Genomic DNA, 27970 nt, shown 5'->3' with positions numbered 1-27970 from the left:
AAACTGACATATTTTCATTACTGACAGCCTGTCAGCCTGCTATTTAAGGCTGCCATAAATTAATATTTGCACTACATAATTACATATTGAAAGCCATTAACCCCAAGAAAGAGAAATTAATATTTTTCACTGTTTAAAAATATGTAAAACAAAATGTGGAACAAAATCATACTTTTAAATAAATTCGGTTTTATATGTAAAAAGAAAATTGTGCCGCTTCACTCGCGTAGAAATTAACGATATTTACTAAAAGTTTAGTGTATAACAATTTAATACTTATACCACATTTATGGTTCACCTTGAAATACCAGATCTTTTTAAATCGCACTTCATGGAACAGTCGTGCGGAAAATAGAGTTTTTTTTTAACACTGGGAAATGCATTTACGGACTAGCTCCGCTAGTTGAAGGTGACGAGAGTGTAGGGCTCTCAGCATGGACAGAACACCCATAAACTACCCACTAAAACACAGAGGTACTCTCATCATTATAATGGGGCATCACGGGATCGCTAACACGTCCCGTCGTTTAATCCGCCTGTACGTACCGCTTTTATCTAAAAATCACTCACGGGCACCGTAAACGCACTCTTACCCCCGGTGTCGAGTGAGAAGGAGAGACTTCCATAGAAATTTTATCCCCTATTTCACCCATTTAAGGTAACAAATTTGACAAAAGCTAAAACACGTGCTTAATACCTACCATTATACCTATTAATTTTTTGTAGATTGTCCACGAAAATTAAAATTCGTATTTATTTCTTTTTAATCAGTAGTTCAGACTTCAAAATTCTAAATTTAAAAATAAAACAAGTATGCTTTAGACAACGAGGCTGAAGTACTTCTGCACAATATGCCTGCATTGTGTCTTAGATATACGAAACGTAACTGGGTTATGATAGAAAGAGAGCAAGAAAATATGTGCTCGCACTTCTCTCTCTTGTTCCACTCAACTTACATAATATAAGCTTGTAATATTTGTAGTATCAAAGTTTAAATTTTTTTATGAAACACTTCGCGAGCCCTTAGAGTTTCTGAATGCACCCTTGTCGCAAAATTAAATCTCAGTAGACGTCTAATAATGATTAACTATCCCTCTGCCCAATTTCAAGTTTGTAGCACAAAAAATATAGTACTTTATGAAATTTTTCGAAAGTCCTTAGGCCGCTACCTCAAATTTTGCCGGCAGCGGGGCGGCGGCGGCGACGGTGAGGGAGCTCCGTTCTGCAACTTTCACGCGTTATTTTCGAACTAATTTACGTAAAAACGATCTTTACGGCAAGATCAAAATACGATACGAACTGACCTTTAACGACTGACAAATGGACACTTTTAAACAAAATAACGCGTCAGACATAATATTCTAATAAAAATTACTATTTTTACATTGTGTGCTATAATATAGGTATAGAATTTCAAAAAATACCAAAAACCGAATCGGAACACCTCCTATCCACGTGGTCTTGGTCTACCCTACCCCTAGTGTTTTTTTTAAAGCTGGAGGTGCGGAGGGAGGGCAGCCCTCGCCCGCCGTGCGAAAGCGCGCGAACGAATGCGTAGAGGAGCGGCTGACGCTGCGGAACGGGGCATGAGTGAGCGTGCTTTCGCACGGCGGTGGGCGGAAGGGCTGCACTTCCCGCAGCGCCGAATCCAAGCGTTATTCTAACTTCAAAGGTGGTTGGTTAATTTTTTCCGATTTAAAAATTGAACCTCAAAACTTCAACCACGAAAACTCTGTAACAACGGGGTTTACACGAAAATAGTTGTCCGGGGGGGTGAGAACCCACACTCCCCCCACCCCCACCCCCCTTTCCCCCTACCCCATAAATTTCTTGCCATACATAATTACCAACTATCCTCGACTAACTTAATCCTAGATAATTTCATCATAAATTTAACAACCCATCCATTTGTCTCACTTATTAAGGCCTACATTAGCTTTAGTTAAGTGTCAATCTGTGTATCAATATAGATATTTGTTAGTCACTCTATATGCATTATAAGAAATATGTACGTTATGTCTATTTTTTATTATTTATTTACACATTTATACAAATATACGATAACTTTATTCTATATTATGATTGTTATAAGTACACCTATGTCTATCTGTATTTACTGGTCATAATATCCTCGCAACACGATCGCCTGCTACAGATCGCTTTTTAGCTGTGCTTTCTAGCAATAAGGCCGCTTATTTATAAAGTCAACACTAATCTTAATATATTATATTTTTCTTTGATGTACAATAAAGAATATTTTTATTCATTATTATTACAATTACCTAATTTAGTAACAATCTAAATTCTAATAAATAAACAATAAAATTTTTGAACACAAGTGTATTTAATTTTGATAAGAATGTCATTTACAAATGTCAAAAATTAAAAATGTTTAACGTTAACCGCGTTTTCTATTTAAGCGTTTGTGTTTAAACTTGTGTTTTTGTTTGCTTGTAATTGTTTGTTCACTATAATAACCTTATGTATTAGTATCGAACAAATATTTTTGTAGTGAAAATTGTTCCTAAAAATAGCTTTTAAACTATAAAAAATGCAAAAAACAAAGAAGAAAAGGGGAGAAGAAGAACCAATGGAGATTGATGAAAATCCCGGTCAATCTAGTGCTCAGAATGGTTATAACGATGATATCGGAGAAATAGATCACATATCTGACGACGAAGAAGGTGGAGTACGTATAGGCGATATCTATATACCTCCGGCGCCTAAGCCTGCTCTAACATTTGATACAACTGGGCCTAGATTGATTATAACTCACATTGTAAACGAAAACTTTAAAAGTTACGCTGGCGTACAAACTTTAGGACCCTTTCATAAGGTATTGTACTGTTTTATTTTTTCTAATTTGTATTTATAGTGTGTAAAAGATCGTATTTTTTAACAAGTGATTAAAACAAAGGAATTAAGTTCAATGTCATAAGACATATAATTAATAACATATAAATAAATATTGCGCGAAATCATGTGTTTTCACATAACACATGATTTCGCGCTATTTTTGGCGCGAACTTGTGAAGGCCTATGTCAAGCTGTGGATTGTTATAGGCTGGAGTGATGATGATAATGATGAAATAAAAATTACATTTACAGAGTTTCACAGCTATCATCGGTCCAAATGGTAGTGGCAAGAGCAATGTGATTGATTCCATGTTGTTTGTGTTTGGGTATCGAGCAACCAAGATCAGGTCTAAGAAGATATCGGTTCTTATTCATTCTTCAAGCAAGTTTCCAAATATAACCAGTGCATGTGTCGCAGTTCACTTCTGTCAGATTATTGATGGGGTATTATTTTATTTTCTACTTATCCAATATTGTTCATCAATTTTGATTAATGGTTTCCAACTGTGTTACAATAGCAGAAATATTTTTCTAATTTTAAAGATGTTGCATTCGTTTTAGATAAAGTAATATGTTGTACCTATAATAGTATATAAAATGATATGTTTTTATTTTAATTTGTTATTGTTAAATTTATTTTAATGTTCACCATCAAACACTAGATTTTTGTTATTAAACTTCTTTCAGTTGCTAAATACTATAATTAATTATATAATAAAATCTAATGAGAAATATATGTATTTACTAATTAAATTATCATTAATTTTCAATGTTTCAGGAAGGAGAAGACTTCACAGTTGTTCCCAATAGTGAGATAGTTGTATCAAGAATGGCATTCAAAGATAATTCCTCACATTATACTTTAAACGGACGTAGAGTACAGTTCAAAGAAGTGGCTAAAATGCTAAGGTCACACGGGATTGATTTAGATCATAATAGATTTTTGATCTTACAGGTAAATATACATTTTAAACTATTATCTTAGTACATTCTAGAGTAGGGATTCTAAATCTAGTTTGGGCAAGCGACTCTTTTTATCAAAATGAATTGATACCTCAAACCCATATAGCCAAATTACTGTTAAAAAATTTAACTTTTTTCATTGTTGTAAAAATTTTGATAATTATTTACCTGATAGCTAGTGATTCCCATATGGTCTCATTTTAATTTGATCAAATTCTGATAATTACTTTTCGAGCTAACACTAATAATATGTATTTAATTGAATATTTATTTGATTACATAAGTTGCATTAATGAAAATTGTTTATACATACATGCCTTTATACTATACTAGCCGACCCGTGCCCACTTTGTTGGGCGTTCATTATTATTATATTAACCAAAATAACATACTTTAAAGAACAAATTTTATAGCACTTAAATAAATAATATGTTGCTCCCGTGTATTTATTATTTTCAATTACAGAACCAAATAACATACTTTAAAGAACAAATTTTATAGCACTTAAATAAATAATATGTTGCTCCAACGCCATCTATCAAAAATCGAGAAAAAGTCGATAGACGATTACCATTTTGATATTATATTTTAATCTTTTTCTTATTTACTTTTTTTGTTCAATTAAAATAAAATATAGCCTATGTCACTCCTGAATAGTGTAGCTTTCTGTTAGTGAAAGAATTTTCATGATCGGATCAGTATTTGCGAAGATTACCCCCTACATACAAACCAAGTTATAAACTTATAGTACCAAGTTACATACTTTATAATATTAGTATAGATTTAGAGCATAAATGGTATCAGTCTCTTAACACATTTCAATGAGCTTTAGGTATTAAGAGGGTGAGAGAGAGGTGAAATAATATAAATATGCAGTTTGTTGGTGTTTTTTTTTGGATATTAAGTTTTTTTAAATGGAAATGTTTAATTTTTTTTTTTTGATATTTTCTTACTTCTTTATTTGTTTGGTAATTCAATAGTAAATAGTGAGTTCACAAATTATGTTTTTGTGTTCCCAGGGTGAAGTCGAACAAATAGCAATGATGAAACCAAAGGCATTAACAGAACACGAGTCCGGAATGCTGGAATATTTGGAAGATATCATTGGTACTTCAAGATATAAGGTAAAATATTTACAAGTTTACTTATTAAAATGAAATAATTTAAAAAAACTGCTATAAAGATAATTAGTTAACAATTATTTACTGCAGTTACTCAAGATCTTATAAATCTATATACTTTGCTATTTTTAACAATACGCTTCATCCTGTAATATTCCACTGCTGGGCGTAGGTCTCTTTCTACATGTAGGAGAAGGATCGGAGCTTAATCCACCATTCTACTTCACTGTGTGTTAGCGGATATATTTCCTACTATGGGTAATGATCGCTATCAGGTATACATGATAACAACTGGAACAGACGGCTTAACGAGCTCTCCGACAGACAACAAACTAAAAAGATGTATTTGCACAAATACAAAACATCCATCAACAGCAGAAATCGATCCTGCAAACCATTTTTAGGAGAAAACCGTGTTTAGGAGAGTACATGGTACTCGCACCACTACACCAGAGTGGTTGTTAGAAATAATTAATAATTCTTTACTTTTTATTCAACTACTAGTAACTGTACTATAAAAATATTTTACATTTTATTCTTACAGGAACCAATAGAAAAACTCTCTGTGAAAGTAGAAGAATACAGTGAAATGCGTAAAGAAAAACTAAATAGAGTACGTCTTGTCGAACAAGAAAAACAGAAACTGGAAACTCCAATGCGTGAAGCGGTTGAACTTATGAATTTGACCAACGTTGCTCTCAGAACCAGGAATACCTTATTACAAAAATATATGTAAGTTATTATTTATTTATTACTACTTTGTTGCACAATACATTAAAGAATTGTACAAAAGGCAGGCTTATTGCTAAAAGCATTCTCTACCAGCCAACCTTAGGACATACAAGATTATTAATTATTATTGTTTTTAGAGTAAGCAAAATCTTAAATTTGGGTACTTTTATTATTTTGATTATTAATTTTGATTAAATTTGTTCAATTTTTTTCTTTTACATGGATATATTTAATTACCTACTATTTAAAATAATAAGTTGTCATTTAAAATAGTGTGTAAAATATATATAAAAATATTTTTAATTACTATTATTATATCTTTTTATTCTTTGTAAAATATATAATTTGTAATAAAATATTATTTGATGTACATGAAATAAAATTTACGATTATTTCAGACACGAAACTAACAAAATAATAGAAAATAAAACTAAAGAACTAGAAGAATTAAAAGATGTTTTAGCGAAAATTGACGAAAAGCTAACTAAAGTTAAAGAAGAATTACAGGAAAAGACTACAGAACTGAAAAATGGTACAAGGTGAGTTAAAGTTTTTTATTTTTCTAAACAACCATATATCTTATTGTCAACCTTCTATTTATTAAGTCTGTTGGTTTTTAACCGACAAAAAAAAATCTCAACTTGATTGTAATTTTTTTTAAATATTTTTTTTTTTATATTGTATACGTCATAGATTTCTACTGGGTGTAATGATTTCGATAAATCTTTTTATATTAGATAAGCTGACCATGTGATCCCATTTAAATTTGCGCGAGAACAGACATCTAATTTTTCAAGTATCTTTAATAATTTGTATTTACTTGGCGTTGAGTATGTCAATAAGGTTTTTTTTTTTCGATTCTGTTCAAACAATTATTTCTATGCAGTCTACATACTTATATCTGTCATATGATAGTATTCTTATCATATGCATTCAATTAAGCTACATTCCATTTTATCCTATATTTTTCTACGTATATTTGAGTTTTTTTTTTTTTTTGAGTTTAGCTCGTGCAATTTGAAGTCTAACGAGACACCAACCTATATCCAAATTTTATATTCACCTTGTGGGCAAATATTACAAGTCATAAAGAAATACTGTCATACATAGGAGAATTTTATTATAGGTACATAAATTAACATTCCTAAGTTAAACTATATGTTCTTAAAAGTTTAGTTAAAAAAATATTGATTTTTTAACAGAAAATATGATGAACTTCAAATGAAAAAAGACGAAATAGGTGAAAAACTGCAGGTGTGTAAACGAAAAACTGTCACAGTACAAGCAGACATATCACAGGCTAACAAGAAAAAGAAAAACTTAGATCAACTTCTAGAACAAGAAAAGGGAAAACTCATTGATTTAGAAATGGTAAGACTGTTTATTATTATTATAGTAGTAGTGTAGTTTTTCTCTTACTTTTCTTTTAATAGTTGAATTATATTATCAAGAATTAATAGTAAATGTATTTGCTATATTTTTTGTTACATATAATAGTACTAGCTGATCAAATATTCTTTTGCCGCTAAATGCGATTATAAAATAGGGGCTGGTAGTAAAAAGGTGAAAATTTAGGGTTGTATGTATTTTTCAATATCAAAATATAAAAAAATCATAATAAAAAAAAATTGGGATGGGTTCTTATAACTTGAGGTTTAAAAATAGTTTACGACCAATTCTCAGACCTAACAAATATGCATAAATATTTTAATAAAAATTTGTCAAGTCGTTTTTGGGGAGTTTGGCCTCTAACACTGTGACAGGAGAATTTTATATTGTTACGTGTTAGGGTTCGAAGGATTTGGAGAGAAAGACCTGCTGACTCTTTTCAAGACTTTATTCACTAGCACTAGGTCCAACACAAAGCACTAGGTTCAAACACTAAGCACTAAGTTCAAACACTAAGCACTCACGATGTCCTCAGTCGTAGCCAATGTCGTAGGTTTCACTGGTACCACTCTTGATCACTAGTTTTCACTCTTGAAGTCGCCTCGAAGATCGCTCAAACTGAACTGTACTCGCTCGCCTCCCTGCGGCTATTTATATCGGCCGACACGAGGCCCAGACCATTCTGGAAAGTTCGCGCATGTGCCCGGTTTTCGAGACTATACTTCTACAAAGTTCCACAGTAGTTCCTCTAACGCCATCTAGTATTGAGTAGAGAGTTTCATGCGGTCTCTGTCTTTGTGTGGTTTCAATGGTTGCCGCTAGATGGCGCTAGTTTCTTCGAGTGTTCGTAACACTACTCCCCTCTTAGAGATGCTCGTCCCGAGCATCGTTGTTACTGCCATGGTAACGCGCCAAACGGTCTAGGTGTACCACTTTGAATGCCCCTCTTGGTTGCTTTTGAATCCTGTAAGTCACATCATTCAGTCGGGTAACCACTTTGTATGGACCGTCCCACTTGGTCTGCAACTTTGGAGATTTCCCTTTCCGGCGGGTTGGGTTATGCAGCCACACCAGTGACCCTTCCTTGAAGCCGCTCGTGTTCGATTTCCGGTCGTATCGGGTTTTCATGTTCTCACTTGACTGTAAACCATTTTCCCGAACCAAGGCGTGTATATAGCGCATTTTTTCCCTTAAATCGCTGACATAGTCTTGTACGGTATTTGGTTCCTCCGGTGACCCTCCAGTCAATAGGTCTACTGGTATTCGTAATTCTCTACCGTAATTGACATACGCCGGGGTAGCTTTTATGCTCTCATGCTCGGCGGTTCGGTACGACAGAAGGAAGAGCGGTATATACTTGTCCCAATCTTTTTGTTTGTCGTCTACCAATTTCGCTAAATGCCTCTCAAGGGTCTGGTTAAATCTCTCAACCATTCCATCAGACTGTGGACGGTACGCGGTGGTCCTCGTCTTATGCATACCCAAAATTCTGCACACTTCCTGGAATACTTGCGATTCGAAGTTCCTGCCCTGATCAGAATGGATTTCTAGAGGTACACCAAAGCGACATATCACTTCTTCGACTAACTTAGAAGCGACTGTTGTAGCTTCTTGGTTTGGTATGGCGAACACTTCGGGCCATTTGGTGAAGTAGTCCATGACGACCATAAAATACTTGTTTCCTGATTCCGTTACAGGAAATGGCCCCGCTACGTCAACTGCAATTCGTTCCCACGGTGCACCGACGTTATACAACCGCAGGTTCCCACGGCTCCTGGTCTGAGGTCCTTTTACAGCAGCGCATGTAGTACATTTGCGGCACCAATCCTGTACATCATCTCGACAATGCAACCAGTAGAATCGTTCTCGCACTTTTATTAACGTCCTCTTGACACCTAGATGACCTCCTGATACGCCATCATGTATTTCGCGGAGAACATCTGGTACTCTCGTTCTTGGGACAATTATCTGAAGGTGGAACTCTCTGCCGTTAGTCTTCTCCCATTTCCGGTAGAGTATTCCGTTTTGAAGTATCAGACTGTCCCATTGAGCCCAGTACGCCTTAGTGACAGCGCCAGTGGGTGCAACCTCACTCCAGATAGGTTTTACGTCACCCCGTTTCTTCCATGTGATGATGTGCCGAAGGTCGTCATCTCTTTCTTGAGCCTCCCTCATAGCATCACTCTCCCAGATACCCAAAGGACTTGTTCTTGTTAGCTTTAAATGTTACTTCATTAGATTCTTGCTTAACACAATGTTTGCAGTCTTCCGAACACGGCCTTCGTGAGAGTGCATCGGCATTCCCATGCATCTTTCCGCTGCGGTGTTCCACCTTGAAGTCGTACTCCTGAAGCTGCTCAATCCATCGAGCTACTTGACCTTCTGGGTTCTTGAATTGGAGTAGCCACTTCAAGGCTGCGTGATCAGTTCGCAGTAAAAACTGTCTGCCGATGAGATACTTGTTGAAATGTTGTAGCGTCTTTACAACAGCCAAGAGTTCTCTTCTTGTCACACAGTAGTTTCTCTCTGGCTTGGATAAAGATTTGCTGAAGTATGCAATAACTACTTCCCTTTCACCCTGTTTTTGAGATAACACCCCTCCAATGGCCGTGTTGCTTGCACCCGTGTCGACTATAAATCGACCTTCGGTTTGTGGATATCCCAGGATTGGTGTTTCACACAGATGTTTTTTCAGTTTCTGAAAAGAATCTTCACAAGTCCCATCCCAACTAAATTGTCGTTTATCTTCTGTCAGCCGATGTAATGGCTTGGCTATCTCTGAGAATCCCTTAACAAAACGCCTGTAGTATGAGCACAGTCCGAGGAATGCCCGCACTTCGGTTTTGTCCTTAGGGGTAGGCCATTTTTGGACTGCTTCCAGTTTCTCCGGGTCTGTCTGGATTCCATCACTGGAGATAACATGGCCGAGATAACTGACCTTATTCCTGAATAAACGACACTTTTTCGGGTTCAACTTTAATTTGGCCCCCTTTATTTTAGCGAAAACTCGCTCCAAGTTTTGCAAATGGTCCTCGAAGTCACGGCCGACGATGATGACGTCATCTAAGTAGACTAAGCAAGCCTCTCCAACTAAGCCTGCCAGTACACACTCCACGAGTCGCTCGAATGTGGCAGGTGCATTGCACAATCCGAAGGGCATGACTTTAAATTGCCATAAACCTTTACCGGTTGAGAAAGCTGTCTTCTCCTTATTTTTTGGATGAATTTCCACCTGCCAGTATCCAGATTTTAGATCTAGGGTTGAGAACCATTTCATGCCACTCAAGGTATCCAAAGTGTCGTCAATTCGAGGTAACGGGTAACTGTCTTTCTTAGAGACATCATTGAGACGCCTATAGTCCACACAAAATCTCGTGCTACCATCTTTCTTTTTCACTAATACAACAGGTGAGCACCACGGGCTTGCAGACGGTTCAATAATCTTATTCCTTCTCATGTCCTCCAAAAGGCCTTCAACTTCTTTTTCCTTTGCGATTGGTATCCGTCTTGCTCGTTGACGAATTGGTCTCTCGCTTCCGGTATCTATCCTGTGCTGGACCACCGACGTTCTTCCAAGGTCCCCTTCGTGACTGGAGAAGATATTCGCGTAGCGCTGTAAAAACTTCTTGGCTTTCATGCTCTGCGAATAAGTAAGATTACTCTTGCAGTCATCGAGTAGCTCAGTCACTAATTCGTAGTTGTTGCTCTTCGCCAAGTCTGCGCCTGTCATCGAACTACACTTTTTCATCCAGACAACTTCTTCACATTTTCCAATGACGTCACCTTTGTTCAAGCAGATCTCGCGATCATCAAGGTTCAAAACCTTGACCACAGCGTTACTGCTTCCGCTAACAAGGGTTCTCGCCGTCATCAGTTTTTGCGCCGATGTCTTGGTAGGTGTGTCTTCGATCAACACGCATCTGTTTGACTTTTTCTTTCCAGTTGTCGGTAGTTTCACCAACACCCGAGCTTCCGCTCTTCCAGGTATAATGACTTTCTTTACACATGCAACCTTCCCGCAAGCACCACCAAGAATGAAGATTTCTTCTTCACCACACTTGAAAACTCCGTCAGTGACATTAATTCTGCAGTTGTGTTTCTTCATAAAATCCAAACCCAAGATGCAATCATCCATAATCTAAGCCACGATAACGTTATGAGAGTATGAGGACCCCCCTACATACATCGTAACTGACATTTCTCCCAGGACGGGTATTGGCTGACCGGAGGCCGTAAGAAGCCGACAGTTAATTCTCCTCTTGTGTCCCCTTGCGGCTTTTACCAGCTTTGGGTTCACTATTGTTCTAGAGGCTCCTGTGTCTAGAGTCATTTTGCAATCCGTCCCGTTAATAGTCCCCTGAATCGCAAGACTATTCCCGCTGCACGCCTGCGAGATAACAGTTATTGGGGCTTCCTCCGCGTCAGCCAGTACTCGCCCCTTAGTCCTGGCTTTTATTCGTTTCCCTGCTCCCGAGCAGGGGACGAAGCCCCTTGTTTCTTCAGCTCCTCTATTTGTTCCTCGATCCTTTTCATCCTTGCTATCTGGGTCTCCTTCTGCGGGCAGTTGAACTGAAGATGGCCCCTTTCGCCGCACTTGTAGCACATGACTCCATAGCTTTTCTTTGTAGGAGCCTTAACCTCCTTGACTTCCTCAGAGACCTCGCGGATCTTATAGGTCTGCCGTATGTCATGGCGAACAGCCTCGACCTCCAAAGCATGCGCCAATGCTTCCTTTAACGAGGTATGGTGACGAAGCCTCACTGCAGCTCTGACTTCCAGGTCTTTGATTCCGTCGACAAATGCTTGCACAATATTCGTGTCTACCATCTTGGTGTCTGCTCCTGGGTGTGCCTTCCTGACGAGTTTCTCAATTTCCAACGCCCATTGTTGTAGTCCTTCTCCTGAGCGTTGGACTCTGTCACGCAGTTGGGCACGGAACACGTGCTCCAGGTGTCGCTCCCCGTATCGGGATTCAAGTGCTTCCATCAAGTCTTGGAACCCGTTTCCTGTATGTGGCAGTGCTTCCAAAACCGACAAAGCCTGCCCTCTGAGCGCAACAGTAAGAGCGGTCAGGCATTGCTCTTCCGTCCATCCGTTGGCATTAGCAACCGTCTGGAATTGTTGACGATAAGCGTTCCACGGAGTAGTACCGTCGTATGGAGGCACTTTCACTCTTGGTCCTTGCGCCACTCCGGTACTTCCACTAGACACCGCGGCTCCCGTGGTTTCAAGGCGCACTACTTTCTTCTGTAATTCAGTGAGGCCGGTTTTCACATTTTCAACATCCAATCCTAGCCTGGTAACTCGTTCTTCCACTACGTCGACATCTTTTCGAAGCTTAGTCACCGCGTCACTAACATCTTTTACAGCCCAAAGCGTTTTTTCTTGGAGCTCTTTTTGTTGCTCTTGTAATTCTTGCAAAGCACCACGAATTTCAGCCTTTTGTTGCTCTTGTGATTCTTGCAATTTTAAACTTGTTTGCTCTTGCGATTCTTGCAAAGCACGAATTTCAGCCTTTTGTTGCTCTTGTGATTCTTGCAAAGCACCACGAATTTCAGCCTTTTGCAGCTCCATTAATTTAATTAAACTTGCTAATTGAAGAGCCACTTGAGAGTCTGTAGAAGCTACGGTGTCGCTGGTGGACGTGGTAAGGTAGGCGGATCCAGTGGGCGGAGCTTGAGACAAAGTGGGCGGGGCCTGAGTCTGAGTAGGCGGGGCCTGCGTCCAAGTGGGCGGGGCCTGAGCCCGAGTGGGCGGGGCCTGAGCCCGAGTGGGCGGGGCCTGAACCCGAGTGGGCGGGGCCTGAGCCTGAGTGGGCGGGACCAGGGGGGCGTGGTCAGTGGGTGTGGCATGGTAGATGGGGTCAGTGGGCGGGGCTTGGTCCATGGTGGGCGGAGCTTGGTCCCCAGTAGGTGTGGCCTCCGCAGCTCGTTGTGCCCTTGTCCTGACGCCCTTGAAGTCCTTGGAGTCTTCTCTCGGAGTCAATGGCATCTCCAAATCTCACTTCCGACACCAGTTGTTACGTGTTAGGGTTCGAAGGATTTGGAGAGAAAGACCTGCTGACTCTTTTCAAGACTTTATTCACTAGCACTAGGTCCAACACAAAGCACTAGGTTCAAACACTAAGCACTAAGTTCAAACACTAAGCACTCACGATGTCCTCAGTCGTAGCCAATGTCGTAGGTTTCACTGGTACCACTCTTGATCACTAGTTTTCACTCTTGAAGTCGCCTCGAAGATCGCTCAAACTGAACTGTACTCGCTCGCCTCCCTGCGGCTATTTATATCGGCCGACACGAGGCCCAGACCATTCTGGAAAGTTCGCGCATGTGCCCGGTTTTCGAGACTATACTTCTACAAAGTTCCACAGTAGTTCCTCTAACGCCATCTAGTATTGAGTAGAGAGTTTCATGCGGTCTCTGTCTTTGTGTGGTTTCAATGGTTGCCGCTAGATGGCGCTAGTTTCTTCGAGTGTTCGTAACAATATATTATATGTGCTTCCCCATATTGAGGTTGAGGTGTATTTGTAAGCACCAAGATCATGAGATGATGATCAATTGCCGTTGACATAGTTTATATTTGTTATATACACATTATTTTTGTATATATTTAAACATTTTTTTTTTGCTTAAAATCATTAAACTATCAATCAACATGTATAATAAAAATGTAAATGTAATGTTTGTGCACGTCAATCTCAGAAATAACTTATCCGATTTAGATGCGGTTTTCACTAATATATTTTGTATAAGCTTCACCTAACATTTAGTGCTTGTTTAATGTCAATCGGTTCATAAATAAAAAAGTTATGTCAATTTAAAGAATGACTTTGAACATGTAAATACCCAAAGGTGCTTATAATTTAATAACAACCAAAAGACATCCAAAAAATACTTTCCAAAATCACTATTTCACGCGGACGAAGTCGTGAGCACAGCTAGTTATTATATATAATTACTCTTAATAGCCTTTACAAATCAGTTTAGTAAAACTAATTGTGCAAGTTGATCTATGTCACGAGATTAGACCTTTTCCATATCTTGTACTGATATTTTGCATCAACTTATTTGAAATTTAAATCCATTTTATTAGATACCTGAAAAAAATAAACGTGAAATTGAAGATTGTGAAAAGTTGCTAGATAGACATAAGGAAAATAAAGTTACTGCTGAGGAAGAATTACAGACTGTTATGGCTGGAGTCCGGTGAGATATATTATTATATTTTAAACTACACTATACATTTATAATTATTGCAATGGAGTATTTCTAATTTTAAATATTTCTTGTTCATGTAAGAAATATAAAAGTTTTTTTTTTATACGTCAATAAATAATCGCCTCACACGCAACGGCCCTTAGTAGGATTTTCTCCTGTGTCGGGGGTCCGGAAACACACACAATACTCAAGCACAAATCGACACCAGAAATTTATACTAAGCTAACTCATAAAAGTGAACTTTACAATTGAGGCTTATAAAAGGGAAAAACGTGATACCTTTTATATTAATTAAGAAACTTATTTGAAATGTGGTATCTTTAATAGTTAATTTATTCATTGCAATTTCACAATTTTTATTATTACAAAAAAAAAACACATTTATTCAAGTTGCATTAAGAAAACCAAATTGTCGAAAATTCGAGTTGGCGTAGTATAAATTGTTGGTGTCGAAATGACCAGACCACGACAGACTGACTATATGTGCTGAGTAATTAACAACTCCTTCTGGATAAAAACTTCAGCCTTTTTGGTAAAACATCTTAACAATTTAACTTAAGAAGTATATTGTAAAGTTAGTAGTTATTAAACTTAATATGTAAACTTAGTATGTTATATATTGTTTTTTTTTCCTTCAAGGTCTCAAACTCAAGGTCTCCAAGAACAAAAAGATAAATTACAAACAAAACTCATAGATCTAAAGAAAATAGTCGATGAATCGAATAAAGAAGTTAAATTAGCGGACTCAGAATTAAAACTTCATTTACGAACAGAACAAAATGAGGTCGACAAATATGAGAAAGTAAAGGAAGCTTATGAAAAGGCTAAGAGAGATTTGGATGAAAAGAAATCGTAAGTAAAGTTTGTAAACTGTTACGGAGTTCCTTTGTAGGCAATATTATTTTTGAAGTTAAACTTTTCAAATTACGTTCTTTACGCACGATTGAATTGAATAGTAAGCTGGTAAATGCCTGACGAGAGCGTTACGAATAGTGTGATCGAGCGAGGCGAACGGAAGTTGAGAGGGAGATATAAGTTAGTGAAGATAGAAAGAGAGAGAGAGTTACGTTTCGTAAGTTTTCTTCAGTTGTGTGGTCTAAAGCACACTCGTTTATTTTTTTTGATGATTTTTAACTTAAAAGTTACTAATAAGTAGGTACTCAATATGGTATTTTATGTGCTATGCAAAAATCTTTGCTAATTATAAGGTAAAATTTAAAATGGTTCTTTTTTTATGAGTTAAGTTTATCTGGTGGGTAGTTTGATATTTATAAAAATATCCACTATAAGAGATTATGAATCGTTTTACAATTCCATTTTTAAACAAGATTGTATTGTAGAAATAATTTTAAGTAACATTTTATAAATTACAAATTTGTGTAAATTTTATAGATTACGAGAAGATCTGTCATCAACAATACCGATGCAAGAGAAGCAGTTAATCGAAATACAAACAAAACTACAAAACACGAAGAAAGAAGAGACTGCTGTTTCTAAGGAGGCTAGGAATTTAAGGTATTGTTTTTTATATAACTAGGTCGGCAAACAAGTGTATAGCTCATCTGATAGTAAATTATTACCGTAGCTTATAAATGTCTACAACACCAGAAGCATTGCAAGGGCTTTGCTGAGCGTGGACACCTTATTCACTACAGGAACATAACATTGCTTGAAAGTAGTATTATTTTATTAGTTTATTTAGAAAGTAGTATTATTACAGTTTTTGAATACTGGGCCTTGGGTTTCTTGTTACGTAACTGTGGATGTGTATATGGCAGCAAAATCTGTCTATAATATTTTGAAAGACCTTGTTCTTGCCTTCTAAGGCTGCACTGACAGGCTGCAGAAACAAATTTGGCTAGGCAGTGCGGGAAACTCGAGCAGTGAAGGTGAGCGTTGATACGCATCTAAAAGGGGGCTTCCTTAAACCTACACCTAGGTCGCAAGTCCTGGGAACTGCTCTGTTTCTCCTTCTGCCACATGATGGACACGGCCACCGCACGGTGAATCCATGGAATGCTAAGAAGTTTGTCTCTCTTTCCCATAGGAATATAAGAAAAATTTGGCTATAGTTTATTTAGGGTTGTCAGTTTTCTATGTATTTCCATTAAATAAATTGGTCTACTTGTTATTTGCGTAAAAACGTAACAAATATCCATCGAAAGTTTCGCATTTGTAATATGTATGTAATTGTATTAAAAAAATTTATACATGTACACATATTTACAATATAATGTGTATAACATTTCGAAACAATCGATACAGCAGGTATATTAATTTGAAGACCCGATTTTTATTAAAACACTAGCTGACTCGGCGAACTTCGTATCGCCTAACACAAACTTTATCGTATGGTATTAAAGTTCAAATTGACTTTTAAGTATTATCACAAATCTTTTGTATGGGAGTATAGAAAAGTGTTGTTTTTAGACTTTTTCAGGAAATTAAAATTTTTTTTTTAGAATTTTCTCTCCGTAAGAACCATCCTCGTACTTCAAGGAATATTAAAAAAAAAAGAATTAGCGAAATCGGTCCAACCGTTCTCGAGTTTTGCGCTTAGCAACACATTCAGCGACTCATTTTTATATTATAGATAAATGTATTGAAATAAATTTGTCCTTCAAGCTGGATGCAAATTCATAATCATCATTATATGTATGAGTGGTTTACATTGATTTTTGAAACACCATATAGCTTGAACACATTTGAATGGAATTAGTTTCCGTAAATATAACTACAGTTGCTTATATAATTTTATACTGAAATGGCTTACATTGGTTTCATCTGTCGGCTAAAGAAATCTATGCTACGGAAATTGTAGAGAAATATGTAATAAAATTTGGATTTTCTGTATGGATTGATATGTATGGTATTTTCAGGGCGCAATTAGAGGAATCCCGTCAAGCGATGAGTGCTAACAAATCCAGGGGCAGGGTTTTGGATTCCTTGATTAAAGAAAAGAATTCTGGTCGTTTACCTGGTATATTCGGAAGATTGGTGAGTTATTTATTTAAAATTTTATGGATTATATGATATGCTTGATTTAATATGATTTTAGTCCGATGGGTCGTATTAATAACGCTATCTTATATCAGTAGTTTAAGTACCAGATAGGTTTACTACTAAATTTAAACTATTACTATATTTTACTGAGTTTTAGTATATAGCTGTACAGATTCTCACACCTTGTTTTTGATACAATATTTGTGTAATTAGAAATGGTACAAGATATGTGTTTATTTTTTCTGTAATACAAGGAAAACGTTTTCCTGATTGCATATTTTTTTTTTGTTATCAATATACTTTATTTAAAATTGTACCTTAAATGCAATAACACTTGTTCAGATGTCGATAGATGGCGTTACATGTATGTTAAACGCACTATGGTTTGGTTTAATGCAAATAAGTACAAGGATTAAGTTTTATTTAAATTGTCTTTTGCAGAGGTAATAGTTGTTTACTATTATCCAAATCAACTATTACCATAGTTGTTTTATTCAGTGTCACTCTGTTAATTAGCTATAGGTATGTGACATAGAATGGATAAATCGATTGACAAATAATTAATAATTTTTTTCTCTGTCGATTCGATTCGATTTATTAACTAACTATCATTTTTTTAAATAGCAGTTTTATTTTGCATTTAGTAACGAAAATTACCGCATCAGTATGGCGAAATATTGAAGCTTTGCATAAAATAATCGATTGGTAGAAAATCAAATTTTCATATTTCTATAATCGATTATAAGAAAAAAAAAATACCGGTTAATATAAAAAAAAAAACGTTTATTTTTCACATCCTTAGTTAGCATTTCGTACTGATATTGTACAACTAATAAAATTAAAATTATTTCAGGGAGATCTGGGAGGTATAGATGCTAAATATGACGTAGCAATATCAACATGCTGTGGTGCTCTAGATAATATAGTAGTGGATACTGTTGAAACTGCCCAAGCCTGTGTTGAACATCTAAAGAGGCATGACGTGGGACGGGCTACTTTCATCGCTTTAGACAAGCAAACACATCTGATTAAGCATTATGAGAATAAAACTACTTAGTGAGTATTGATTGATGTATATTTTAACACGTTGAATGCGATGGGGGACACTAGTTGACAGACCGGCTTATTTACAAAATTTTTATGATCAGTTTTTATTACACTACCATCCCCATTCTTAAAGACCTTACTTATGTATCCTTACACTATATCTTACACATATTTTTTTGTCATATTTTTTAAGTAGACTCTGGCTTGTGTTCATGCAGTGTCCCCCGTGGCACCAACGGAACAATTGTGTGTCGACTACATGGTGTCCCCCATGGCCCAAACAGGAAAATTAAAAAATCTAGGCGGCGTTTAATGTATTAACCAAATAAAAAAAAGGAGGAGGTTCTTAATTTCACTATTTATGTGTATTTACCTCATATCTTTTTACTGGGTATACCGATTTTGATAGTTTTTGTGCTATTCATATGGCCCCACTTACATTTCGACACCAACAATTTATACTACGCCAACTCGAATTTTCGATAAGTTGGTTTTCTTCGTGCAACTTGAATAAATGTGTTTTTTTTTTTTGTAATAAAAAAAATTGTGAAATTGCAATTAATAAAGTAACTATTAAAGATACCAAATTTCAAATAATTTTCTTAATTCATATAAAAGGTATCACGTTTTTCCTTTTTTAAGCCTCTATTGTAAAGTTCTCTTTTATGAGTTAGCTTAGTATAACTTGCTGGTGTCGATTTGATCGAGATTTGATCAGTACTTTTTGAGTTATCCCTGGTATATGTATTTACTTGACTCTTTTTTCTTCTTACGTTCTATTAGTTGTCAATGTAATTGAAGTCGGTTTTTTTTGTTTGCAAGAAAACGCAATTATAAATGCCACGTCGGTGCAATTGACAGTCTTTTTAGCTCCATCGTTGTGGGTTCGATTTGCGCCCTAAGATGGGCATTAGTCGACTCTTTTCTTATAACACAGACAAGCTTATATCTTAGAACAAATGACTTACTTATACGCATGTGTACACAGTAATTTACTTAATACCTTGAAACCTGGAATGCACAGAAATCTTTGAACATAAGGCTCATCATTAACTGGTGTTTGTACTTAGTCTAAGAGAAATGTTAATTAGTGTGCCGTGTGTTTGTAACTTAATTATTCATTTATTTTCTCAGTCCAGAAAACGCTCCACGCCTCTTCGACCTAGTAAAAGTAAACGATGAAAGAGTTTTACCAGCGTTCTACTACGCGTTACGAGAAACTTTAGTTGCAAATGATTTGGACCAAGCTTCTAGAATCGCTTACGGTGCAACGAGATATCGAGTTGTTTCTTTGCAAGGGGACGTTATTGAAATTGCTGGTGAGAATATTTATTATTTATATTTAAATAAACATGTACAAAAAAATAAATATAGAAATTTTTCAGTAATTTAAAACTTTTAGTATCATTTAATGTCACTTAACAATATACATGATATAAAAGCTTGTCGTGAGATATAAGTCTTCGTATTTACTTAATTTAGAAATTTTAAAACAACGCGCTTGCAATGCTTTTAGTGTTGCAGGCGTCTTTAGGCTATGGTAACCACTTACCATCAAGTGGGTCGTATGGCCCTATGCTTGTTTACGAATAGAGTTGAATAACAATTAACCTAAATACAAATAATGTCCACCCACTTATCCGTAAGCCTTTAATAGTGCACTGCTGAACATAGGCCCTCTTAATATTCGCCACTCCGTCCGGTCCTGCGCCCTCTTAATCCCGCTGTTTCCCGCTGTCCTCTTCAGGTCGTCAGTCTGCCTGGTAGAAGGTTAGGCCTGTCCTTTTGTCGAGATGTGGTCGCCATTCGAGGAAGGTCTACCAACTTTTAGATAACCGATGGGGAAGGTCTTCGAACTAATAATGTAACGGTTAATGTAATGGTTATAAATGTGATAAAAAGCCGACCGGTGGCGGGATAACCATCCAACTGCTGGCTTTGAAATACACAGGCCGAAGACGGGCAGCAGCGTCTTCGGTGCGATGAAGCCAGCCCTGCGGTTACCAACCTGCCCAGCGTGGTGACTATGGGCAAAACGCATGAGTTCACGTTATTTTTGGCGTGAACTCGTGGAGGCTTATGTCCAGCAGTGGACTGTATAGGCTGTAATTGATATAAATGTGTAGGTACGATGTCGGGTGGAGGTCGGACGGCGCTCCGCGGACGGATGTCCAGCGCCGCGCCCACCGACGTGGACCCCGCGCGTCTGCGGGACACCGAGAGACGTCTGCAAGCTTCCGAGACCAGGTACGAACTATGACTACGGACTTTTTTTTTAAATATATGTTTTAACATCCACGGGCTCTTAAGTGCCCGTGCTTTTTTATTTACATTTTAATTTTCAAAGCGTTGAGGCGTATTATTTTCAACACTGCATGCTTAAAATTGCGAACTAAAGCTTATTTTCTCTAATTCGATGGTGAGTCCAAAACTGTTTTTCTTCTTCTTCTTCTTCTTCTTCTTCTTCTTCTTCTTCTTCTTCTTCTTCTTCTTCTTCTTCTTCTTCTTCTTCTTCTTCTTCTTCTTCTTCTTCTTCTTCTTCTTCTTCTTCTTCGTCTTCTTCTTCTTCGTCTTCTTCTTCTTCTTCTTCGTCTTCTTCTTCGTCTTCTTCTTCTTCTTCTTCTTCGTCTTCTTCTTCTTCTTCGTCTTCTTCTTCGTCTTCTTCTTCTTCTTCTTCTTCGTCTTCTCCTTCTTCTCCTTCTTCTCCTTCTTCTCCTTCTTCTCCTTCTTCTCCTTCTTCTCCTTCTTCTTCCCTTCTTCCTCTTCTTCCTCTTCCTCCTCTTCCTCCTCTTCTTCCTCTTCTTCCTCTTCTTCCTCTTCTTCTTCCTCTTCTTCTTCCTCTTCTTCTTCCTCTTCTTCTTCCTCTTCTTCTTCCTCTTCTTCTTCCTCTTCTTCTTCTTCTTCTTCTTCTTCTTCTTCTTCTTCTTCTTCTTCTATTGCAACTAGTGTGACATTATAATTAATTAAAATGATTGAATGAATTATAAGATTAATTAAAATGTTTTGTTTCACATTTATAGATTGAATGAACTACGTACCGAACAATCGAATCTAGAAGAATCCTTAGCGTCTATTCAAAGGAGTACGCGTGAAGGTAAAACAACGTTACATAAGTTGGATATTGAACTAAAAAGTTTGACAGAACAAATACCGGCTTTGAAGGTTAGTTTGATTTATATATATTTTTTAATACTCGCTGTTAGCCGCGAATCCTTTACAATAATAGTAGTTTAAATTAAATTTAATCGTTTTGGAAATAGGCTGGATTGATCACAATAAGTTCGTTTTTATTATTATTGATTAAAATGATTCCCTTTCAGAGTCAAATAAAACAGCAAGAGAGTAAAGTGGCTTCAAGTAAAGTGGATGCGAGACATACCGCGAAACTGGAACAGAACTTAAAAAATGCTGAAGAGAAATTAAATAAAGCAAGATATGATGCTGGGGAGGTACATTTATTTTATTTATATTAAGTAAAATAAGTACAATTGTTTTACAGTATGAAAAATAAATAAAAACTTCACATTTAATTGTCTTCTGTAACATAAAATTACTTATTAGGTCCAGAGATATGCAACACAAACGCCCAGATCACGACGTATCTGTATGACTTATCCAAATATAATATTTCTGGAAAGGTGAACGAACTGAATTGCTGTGATCATTACGCCAACCGGTTATTGATTGCCAATCACTGTGATCAATACACCAATCTGTGTTTGAGTTTTCTATTTCTATAATCGTTATAATAACCTGTGGTTGATTGCCAATCTCTGCGATCACTACAGAAACCTTTGCAGAAACCTTTGTTTGATTGCCAATCTCTGTGATCTCTACACCAATCTGTGATTGATTGCCAATTGTGATCACTACACCTACCTGTAATTGATGCTGCTGTGTGTTTCAAATTGAATTTACATAATTTATACTTATTTCTTTATTTATATATATAAAAAAAAAATTATAGGTCGAGAAAGAAGTCCATGGCGTCGATGCGCAGATTGCAGCGGTAGCTGGTAACAAAGTCAAAGATTTACAGAAGAATGTCGACGAGTTAAATAAGAAAATAGACAAAATATCAACCGAGATGACTAAACTACGCGTCGCTATTAATACTAGCATTAGGTGAGTCCATAGAATAGTCTATAATCTAAATTGGGTTGGCCCTGCGGTCACTAACCCGCCTTACCAGCGCAGTGACTATGGGCAACACACATCATGCCATTTTTGGCGCGAACTTGTAGAGGCCTATGTCCAGTGAACTGCTATAGGCTGAAGTGATTGATTGATGTTTGATAAATTGGGTTGCATTGTAAAGATGTGTCGTTTGTTACTAACTAGGAGAATTAAAAACTAAAAAAAAATATTTTTTTAGAAATGCTAAGAAGTCAAAGGACAAAATAAATCAAATGGAAACCGATCTTAAAGAGACTGAAAAGAACTTGGAAAATTTAAACAATCAGAAGAAACAACTTACCCTAGACAATGGACAGTTGCAGAAGGATTTTGAGGAGGTATTAAAATATTCTAGATATTTGTATTATAGCTGTTATATACCGTAATTATAAAAATGGAAATTGCAAAAAAAATATATTTATGGTTCTATTTTTAGCCTCAAAATTGATTACCCAAGTAATTGCTTATTAGGAAAATATGCAGGATCATACAGTATCAAACAAAGAAATAACTGTCTCTATTTTATGCATTCCTAGTAGTTTTTATTCACAAATACATTTAAGATAACTCTAAGTAATCTCAAGGCCTTTAGGAATATTATTAATGTTTCCAAGACATAAAACTTAAACTTCAGAAAATGTAAAATTAAATTAGATTTAAAAAAAGTGTGCTGGTGGTATAAAACCAAACGACTGAAGTAAAACTTACGCTCTCCCTTTTAACTTCCGTTCGTCTCACCCGATCTTACTTTTCGTAACGCTCTCGTCACGCATTCACCAGCTTACTTCCCAAGTCAAGCGTGCGTATAAAGTTACACTTCAAAAGTAAATAAATTACCTTTTACCTAGATACCTGCTATACATGTAACCTTCAGAAATATGTAGATACACATATATCAAAACAAAAGTTTCGTAAAATTTGTGGACAAACATACACAAGCTTACGAAAATTAGCACACTTGCTTGAAAGCCTAAATATATTATCATATCCAATTCCAACAATATCACATACAAACAAGTCAAACTGATAGCTTCATTTTTTTCGAAGTCGGTTAAAAAGTAAGAAGGCATTCCAAGATTTTGTAAATACATAATAATTAAGGTTGTGTTAATTTTTACAGCTAGAAATACAAATCAGTGAAGGCACCGGTGAATTTTCTGATCTACGTCAAGAGATAGCACGATTACAGAGTAAGGAAAATAAGGCAAAAAGTGAAAGATTAGAAGCAAATAATGCTGTTAGCAAAATGGAGAAATCAGTACAAGACTGTACTACGAAAATACCAATGTGGGAAAAAGAGGTTTGTTTCAAAACTTACTCTACAAGTAGGCTTCAAAAGCTATATTTGAATTCTGTTGTTTTTGGTAACATGATTTTTATAGTCTATATTATTGTAGTTAATATATATAATAACAGTAAAATAATATTATAACCCACACTAACCCCGCAAACGTTGTTTTGCCATATATGTTATTAATCCCCTTAACCCCCCCCCCCCCCCTTATAACTTAGAGTATGAAAAATAAATGTTGGCTGATTCTCAGACCTACCCGATATGCACACAAAATTTCATTAAATCGGTCCAGCCATTTCAGAGGAGTATTTTAACTAACATTCATCATTTTAGCCTATCGCAGTCCACTGCTGGACATAGGCCTCCACAAGCTCGCGCCAAGAATGGCGTGAACTCAAGTGTGTTGCCCATAGTCACCACGCTGGGCAGGCGGGTTGATGACCGCAGTACTGGCTTTTTCGTACTGAAGACGCTGCTGCCCGTCTTCGGCCTGTGTGTTTGAGAGCCAGCAGTTTAATGGTTATCCCATCATCGGTCGGCTTTATAAGTTCCAAGGTGGTAGTGGAACTGTATTATCCCTTAGTCGCCTCTATATTATTTAATGCTGGAGCCACACAGCTAACATTGTGACACGAGAATTTTATATATAGATTAGAGACCCCACAAAGACACTTCTTTACAATATTAATAATTTGTGATTGTCAATAGGTTCTATGTTCTTTTTTGCAATGAATGTTTTAGTGTAATGACTGCTGGTAAAATAGTGAAAAAATAAATTAATATTAGTATAATTTAATAATTAAATTGCAGCTAACAACATTAAAGCTGGAAGACCCTGGTTTAGACGGAGTCCAAGGTATCGAGAGACCAAAACCCCTCGTCAGGCATTCTGCTGAAGATCTAGAAGAATGTCAAGTGGATGAGTTGAGGAATAGACTGGCAGCTCAGAAGGCCAGAATTGGAGATAAAAAACCTAACTTGCAGGCTATACAGGTATCGAGTTCAATGAATTGTGAGATGTTATAACTAATACTACTAAAGTTAGGCCTAACTTTAGTGCTTTGTATGAATTGTTGTTTATTTTATACATATAACTTTATTGCACTTAAAGAAGCATACAGAAACATAACAATTATAAGATTTATGTTAAAAGTGGACTAATCTCTGAAAGAGATCTCTTCCAGTCAACCCATGGTTACGAGAAAGTGTTTCATACAGTGAGACAAACAGTGCAAGAAGTATTAATTTAAAGAAGAAAAAAAAAAGTTCTATGTAACTATAACATTTATGAACTGTAAAAAAAATAATAAATTTTTAACTAAAACTTCTTTGCGCACGCTTGAATTGGGGAGTAAGCTGGTAAATGCGTGACGAGAACGTTACGAAAAGTGTGATCAAGGCGAACGGCAGTTGAGAGGGAGATATAAGTTAGTGAAGATAGTAAGAGAGAGTGACGTTCCTTATATTAGTGTAGGGGCAACTAAAGAAGTTTTACTTCAGTTGTGTGATCTCAAGCACGTTCGTTATTATATATTTATAAATGAAATATACAAGTAAATACATATAAGGATTTTTATTAATTTAGAACCGTCTAACATAGCAAAAAGTTTAGAGATTTTTATCACTTTTTAACCGACTTCCAAAAAAGGAGGAGTTTCTCAATTCAACTGTATTTTTAACCGACTTCCAAAAAAGGAGGAGGTTCTCAATTCGACTGTTTTTTTTTTTTTTTTTTTTTTATGTATGTTACATCAGAACTTTTGACCGGGTGGACCGATTTCGACATTTTTTTTTTAATCAAAAGGTGGTGTGTGTCAATTGGTCCCATTTAAATTTATTTGAGATCTAACAACTACTTTTCGAGTTATATCTAATAATGCGTTTTTACTTCACGCTTTTTTCGTCGACCTACGTTGTATTATACCGCATAACTTTTTACTGGATATACCGATTTTGATAATTCTTTTTTCGTTAGAAAGGAGATATCCCTAGTTTAGTACCATGATAAGGAAACCAGGATCTGATGATGGGATCCCAGATAAATCGAGGGAAACTCTTGAAAATCCGCAATAACTTTTTACTGGGTGTACCGATTTTAATAATTTTTAATTTAATCGAAAGCTGATATTTGTCATGTGGTCGCATATAAATTTTATTGAGATCTGATAACTACTTTTTGAGTAATCTTTGATAACATGTAGTTACTTGATTATTTTTTCGTCGATCCACGTTGTATTACTCGTCGATGTAATTGAAGTCGGTTTTTTGCAAACACAATTATTTATACGGCTCTTTGAAAAATTTAATTTTTATAATTTACATTGTCTTCAATTTCATCATCATCATATCATCACATTAGCTCACGGACGCCCTCTGCTGAGCATAAGCCTCCCCTAATGCTTTCCACGCCGACCGGTCCTGCGCAGCACGCATCCCGACCCGGACCAGACCGCCGGTCCTCCTCGTGGCCTGCCAACGCTTCCTGAGAACCTTTCCACCCCATCGCCTATTGCCACTTCAGCTGTGCGATCCTTAGAGAAATGTCGGTTACCCTGGTTCTCCTATGTGTGGCGACATCTATCGCGCGAAATACGAACGACTAAAAACTACGTAATTGAAGAAAACTGACGTATGCTACATCGCGCTATCAGAGTTTTCAAAGTGATTAAGTATATATACAAGATCCCGACAACAACCGTCGGGCCGGTAGCCCACCAGACACAACAACCGTCTGGTTGGAGGATTCTCCCTTTTCGATGGCGGACGTAATTCTTCACACCACGTTCTTCTCGCTAACAAATATGGATCTCCTCATTCCTTACTCTATCACGTAAGGAAATACCGAGCATTGACCTCTCCATCGCCCGCTGAGCGACTGAGCCTTCTTATGAGGCCTATATTTAGCGACCACCTTGCGGATCCATATGTCATCACTGGCAACACACACTGGTTGAAGACTCGTCTTCAGACACTGCGGGATATTGGACGAAAAGATTTTCCGTAGTTTTCCGAACGCTGCCCATCCGAGTTGGATTCGGCGAGAGATCTCTTTCTCGAAGTTGGATTTACCTAACTGAATTGACTATCCTAGGTATATGTAATGGTCAACAACTTCAAGAACAGTCTTCCCAATACGAACTGGAGCGGGTGTGACATAAAAGTTCGACATAATTTTCGTCTTGTCTATGTTCAGTTTAAAACCCATTATTTGGGAAACACTGTTGAGATGCTCGAACATTGTGCTCAGGTCCTCCCAGGTCTCAGCCATAAGGACTACGTCATCGGCAAAACGGAGGTGGGTGAGGGACTCGCCATTGATGTTGATGCCGAATCCTTTCCAGTCCAGAAACTTAAAAGCGTCCTTCAACGCAGCGGTAAACAGCTTCGGAGATATAACATCCAATTGCCTCACGCCTCGCTGAAGTAGTATTGGCTTCGAGCTGTGGCCCTGTAATCGGACCGACATTGTGGCGTTAGAGTATCAATACCTCAGCACCTCGACGTACCTGCAGTCCACTTTGCACCTCACTTCTGGAGAGCCCGTAGCACAACCCATATCTCAATCGAATCAAAGGCCTTCTTATAGTCCACAATGTGTTCAATTTGTGGACATAAATAATAGTTGGCCCAAACAAATATATAAAAAATTTTTGGAAATTTATTTCTAAAAGATGTTTTAACCCCATGCTATTCCACCTTAGTACCATTGTCATGTTATTGGATAAAAAGCTAGCAGTATCTTAAAAAATAAACAATGTAAAGTTTCTAAAATTTTATTTTCCTGTAACTAAATGAAATATTTTTGTTACTAGGACTACAGAACTAAAGAGGAGTTATACTTAAAGCGAGCCGCAGAACTCGACGAGATAACTACAAAACGTAACGAGATGAGAGCGTTGTTCGACCAGCTTAAGAAAAAGAGGACCACTGACTTTTTAAGTGGTAAGAATAATTTATTTTTTTTTACCAAAAAACAAGTCCTAAAAGAAGGGTCGGTCCTTTTGATGGTAAGCTGCCGCGCGTAAAAGGCAGAAATAAAAAGTAAAAAAAAAATGTTCAAAATTTTGAATTTATTTTAACTAAAGAAATAAATCGTATCTATTAAAAATAGCATGGTGTCGTCTCCTGTCAAAGATTTTCATTGTAATATGAAACTTTGAATAGTTACGGGT

At 36.7% G+C, this 27970-nt stretch overlaps 1 protein-coding gene across 1 annotated transcript in view; it reads left to right on the top strand.

Moving 5' to 3' along the window:
• Positions 1-2331: 2331 nt before the first annotated feature.
• LOC123664480 (structural maintenance of chromosomes protein 4) overlaps positions 2332-27970 on the top strand; it is a 28447-nt gene continuing 2808 nt past the window's right edge. Inside the window, exons 1-21 of the mRNA XM_045599017.1 lie at positions 2332-2836; positions 3109-3300; positions 3635-3811; positions 4839-4943; positions 5485-5672; positions 6071-6211; positions 6875-7043; positions 14154-14266; positions 14918-15130; positions 15671-15793; positions 17158-17275; positions 18135-18337; positions 19463-19647; positions 20455-20575; positions 21349-21490; positions 21649-21777; positions 22296-22453; positions 22704-22842; positions 23625-23804; positions 24609-24791; positions 27611-27740. Of these exons, the coding sequence (XP_045454973.1) occupies positions 2552-2836; positions 3109-3300; positions 3635-3811; positions 4839-4943; positions 5485-5672; positions 6071-6211; positions 6875-7043; positions 14154-14266; positions 14918-15130; positions 15671-15793; positions 17158-17275; positions 18135-18337; positions 19463-19647; positions 20455-20575; positions 21349-21490; positions 21649-21777; positions 22296-22453; positions 22704-22842; positions 23625-23804; positions 24609-24791; positions 27611-27740 (3394 nt within the window). The 5' untranslated portion in view covers positions 2332-2551. The remainder of the gene's footprint in view (positions 2837-3108; positions 3301-3634; positions 3812-4838; positions 4944-5484; positions 5673-6070; positions 6212-6874; positions 7044-14153; positions 14267-14917; positions 15131-15670; positions 15794-17157; positions 17276-18134; positions 18338-19462; positions 19648-20454; positions 20576-21348; positions 21491-21648; positions 21778-22295; positions 22454-22703; positions 22843-23624; positions 23805-24608; positions 24792-27610; positions 27741-27970) is intronic.

Source organism: Melitaea cinxia, chromosome 22, assembly GCF_905220565.1.
Source record: "Melitaea cinxia chromosome 22, ilMelCinx1.1, whole genome shotgun sequence".
Taxonomy (NCBI): Eukaryota; Metazoa; Arthropoda; class Insecta; order Lepidoptera; family Nymphalidae; genus Melitaea; species Melitaea cinxia.
Note: the sequence above shows the minus strand (reverse complement) of the source record. Positions and strands in the feature narration are given on the sequence as shown.